The 3,846-nt window shown below is 41.0% G+C and overlaps 1 protein-coding gene across 1 annotated transcript; it reads left to right on the top strand.

Annotated features, from left to right (window-relative positions):
- The first annotated feature begins 998 nt into the window (after positions 1-998).
- LOC111960257 (CD276 antigen homolog) lies at positions 999-3,096 on the top strand. Its single transcript, XM_023982180.1, has 6 exons — positions 999-1,041; positions 1,191-1,556; positions 1,737-2,087; positions 2,202-2,333; positions 2,563-2,609; positions 2,765-3,096. Exons 1-6 carry the CDS (start codon positions 999-1,001, stop codon positions 2,894-2,896), a joined length of 1,071 nt encoding a protein of 356 aa, XP_023837948.1. The 3' UTR covers positions 2,897-3,096.
- The last annotated feature ends 750 nt before the right edge of the window (positions 3,097-3,846 follow it).

A 3,846-nucleotide genomic window follows, 5' to 3' on the forward strand; every position in this document is an offset into this window, starting at 1 on the left:
AGGACCATCTGGATGAGGACAGGACAATACCCAGATATAGCAGACTGGAACCTCAGCCCACCCAAAAACTATTGCCCAGCCATAAATACTGGAGGCTTGAAACAGGAAGTGTATCATCTTGATTCCTCCTTACTAGCAAAAAACTCAACAGGAAGTTACCAGCTTACACAAACCTCAAGGCGGAAGTGGTCCAATGAAGCGGATGCTTAAAGCTAAACGACCTGTTTCGCTTCACGCACCGACTAGGACCAAAATAGAATCCCTACTACACCGGTTCTGATGCTTCCGTCGAATGTGGCCAGGGACTGTGCAAACCTATCACAGATTACAAAAGGGAAACCCAGCCTGTTAGCTGCTCCAGTTACGGCAAGCCGACCAGACAGATCTAAAATACCTTCTATGCTCGCAGTGTGCATGTTCAGCCACTAGAACAAATGACCTACTCAATTAGCACTACTCATGAGCAGGGCCAGTTCTATCCATTTCGTTTCATTTGCACGTGTAAAGAAATGACATGAACGAGATCCACTAAAAAAAAAGACTACCTTGCTGTGTTTGTTATATGTGTTTCATCAATGTTTTTTAGTGACGGTGAAAGATACTGGTGTGTGAGAAAGAAGGCCCGCAGTGAGTTGACCAGTGTCATAGCAGTGCACATTCCAAAAATCGCCACACATTTGAGTCACTTCGCGACAACAGTAGCTGCCAGTGATAAATAATAAGTGAAACCGTCCTTCACAAAATTGCTGCCCTCAATTATGGACAAATCTAAATGATGAGATTCTACCTGCTAGGACAACAATTCTGAAACTCTGAAACCTGCTACAACATAGACGTAAAGACCACAGCTCATCGCCTGAGCTGACGCGTAAAACCAAATACTATGCAGCTCCAATTCGACCAATCACCTGTAACTTCATTGTTGAAGTGTTGCTCTACCAGCGTGCTGCGACTCTTTCCACTCAAGACCCAAGTTGTGAAGAGCCTGACAACTTAAAATGATCGCACTGTGTCTGATATTTCCACTTCTCATAGAGATGGGTAAGTCAATATTTTATATTTCTCTGCTTATGTGATGTCCAAACTTGATTTGGAGACACAAGATATCCAATTATTGTTCTACAGACATTTTGACAATCCAAAGTTGTAATTGAGGTATGTAACAGCTAACATATTTTCTTGTTCTCTAGTTCATGGGGTAGCTGGGACTGAGTCCTCATCCATCAGTCAGGAGAATGGTCTCATGTCAGCCAACGTTGGAGACACAGTGGTTTTGCTCTGCTTCAACAAAGGCGACATGGGAATAATGTTCTCCTGGTACAAGCAAACTTTTGGAAATATTCCTCAGCTCATCTCGACCATCTATAAATATGGCAGGAATGCAACATTTTACCAGGAGTTTAAGGATAATCCTCGCTTCTCAGTGGAAGGTGTCCAAGGAAAAAATCACCTAATGATAGCAGATGTGGAACTCTCTGATTCAGGCACATACTATTGTGGAAGTGCTTTTGGAAACAATGTGGAGTTTGGACAAGGAGTCATTCTCATCATAAAAGGTAAAGAGAAAGTTATTATTATTATGAATTTTATTGTAAATCTGAATTTACTGGTATACAGTGTAAATATGATGCATTCACTGAATAAGATGCGATCTTCATTGAATCAATTTTGATTTATAACACTTGCCATAGGGATACGCTAGCGAGATGAAATGTGTTTATTGGCCTTCTTGTCAGGTTCCGGGTCCAGAAATATGCCTGTTATACATCAGTCTGTGTCTGAGTCAGTCCAGCCAGGAGATTCTGTGACTCTGAACTGTACAATACACACGGAGACCTGTGCAGGAGGACACAGTGTCTATTGGTTCAGACATGTCTCAGGAGAATCCCATCCAGGAATCATTTACACCCATGGAGACAGTAGTGATCAGTGTGAGAAGAGCCCTGAGGCTGGGTCTCCTACACAGAGCTGTGTCTACAACCTCCCCAAGAGGAACCTCAGCCTCTCTGATGCTGGGACTTACTACTGTGCTGTGGCCTCATGTGGGGAGATACTGTTTGGGAACGGGACCAAGCTGGATGTTGTCCGTAAGTGATACTTCTGATATGTTCTGATATTCTTTCATGGTGCTGTGAATAAACTCAATGCCTGGTGGAGCAAAATGTCCTGAATCTCCTCTATCACTGTCTGTATTTCCACAGATGGTTGTAAGGAGGACCAGGTTCTCTTGGTGTACTGCCTGGGTGTAGCGATGGGTCTGTGTGTCATCCTCGTCATTGTCCTTGGTTGCGTTATGTATAAGATCAGCAGGGGAGAATGTGAACAGTGCAGAGGTAAGTCTTATCAAAGTGCACAATATGCTGACACTTTTTGATCATAAAACTTGACAAATAAATTGTTTGATTATAATTATGATGTTAATGATGATGATGTTGATGATAATGTTATTGATGATAATGTTAATGATGATAATTGTTGTTGTTGTTGTTGTTGATGATGATGTTATAGTTATTGTTGTTGTTGATGATGATGATGATGATGATGATAATGTTTGATTAAAAGGAACGCCCCCTCAGCCAAGTACTCCGGAGGTCCACAGTCATAACCAGGTACGCAGACATGGCATTTGTTGAGCTGTTGCTGAATCAATGATTTTTTTTTACTTAATCAAAATATGAAAATGTACACTTTAGTTTTTTGCTACGCCATTAATGTTTTAGTCTAATACCAAATATTTTGATTTTATTTTTGTTATTCCTCTCAGGATCAAGATGTTGACACACTCCATTACGCCGCTCTGAACGTCGTCCACAAGAAAGTGAAGACCGGGAGACAGAGAAGCGCCATGGAGAGAGACACTGTTTACTCTGGGGTGAGACRCCAAAACATGGACTGACTTTTGCTTTTAAATAACTTGCATTGATGTTATGTGTTTCCCACTTCATAAAGATTAATATATCAGTGAAGTTTCCATTGTAAGTGTCTTACAAGAAAACATGGACTGAAACGTCAGCTTTGCCTCTTTATTAACTTGAATTGCTTGTATGTGTTTCTCACTGTATACAGCTTTATATATCAGTGAAGTGTGTTACAATGCCTTGTATTCTGTCAAATTCCTTTTTACATTGGTAATGTTGTGCATATTAAATAAAGTAATAAACTGCTGTCATACAGAGGTATTGTGTGATTTTCTCTCAGATTTTTCCCTTGCTCTTAAATTTCTACAGCAGTTTCACAGGTAGGTTTGCAGGGAAGAACAATAACCCCACAACTGATTTTGGGCAACAACATCAGAGTAGATTGAGGTTTATGCTCTATGTAACATTAGCTCATCCTGATGACAATATGTGCATATATGCATGCATGGAGTCCATTCTATTGACTAACACTTTCAGTCATCTCTCCTTTTTAGCTGTATCCTGTATCACATCTCTCTGTGGTGTTCTGAATACACTAAATAGATTTTCCACTCATGTAAACTCATCTCTAACCCCAAGCAATGACCGTCAGTCCTCATCACGCGCTCTCTACACACACCTCAGTGCATTGTAACCACAACACACCCGTGTCACTGAGGGCCTATTTCAGACTTAGGCAATACAAGCCTTTCCTACGCACTCCTTTCCTACGCACTTCTCAGTAGTTGCTATTCAGACTTACCTCATGCAGGTGTGTAACGGGCTTGGCAGGCGTGGTTCCCTTGCGTTTGTTGAATAAATTCAATTCAACCGCTGAAAACCCTCCCACTTACTGGCCAGCTGAATTTCTTATGGAGTTTTCATTCAATCAGGTATTACATACATTTGTTTACAGCTATCCCTAAATTAGGTGTACCTTTATTTGAAT

The sequence above is a fragment of the Salvelinus sp. IW2-2015 genome, linkage group LG37 (assembly GCF_002910315.2).
Source record: "Salvelinus sp. IW2-2015 linkage group LG37, ASM291031v2, whole genome shotgun sequence".
Lineage (NCBI taxonomy): Eukaryota > Metazoa > Chordata > Actinopteri > Salmoniformes > Salmonidae > Salvelinus > Salvelinus sp. IW2-2015.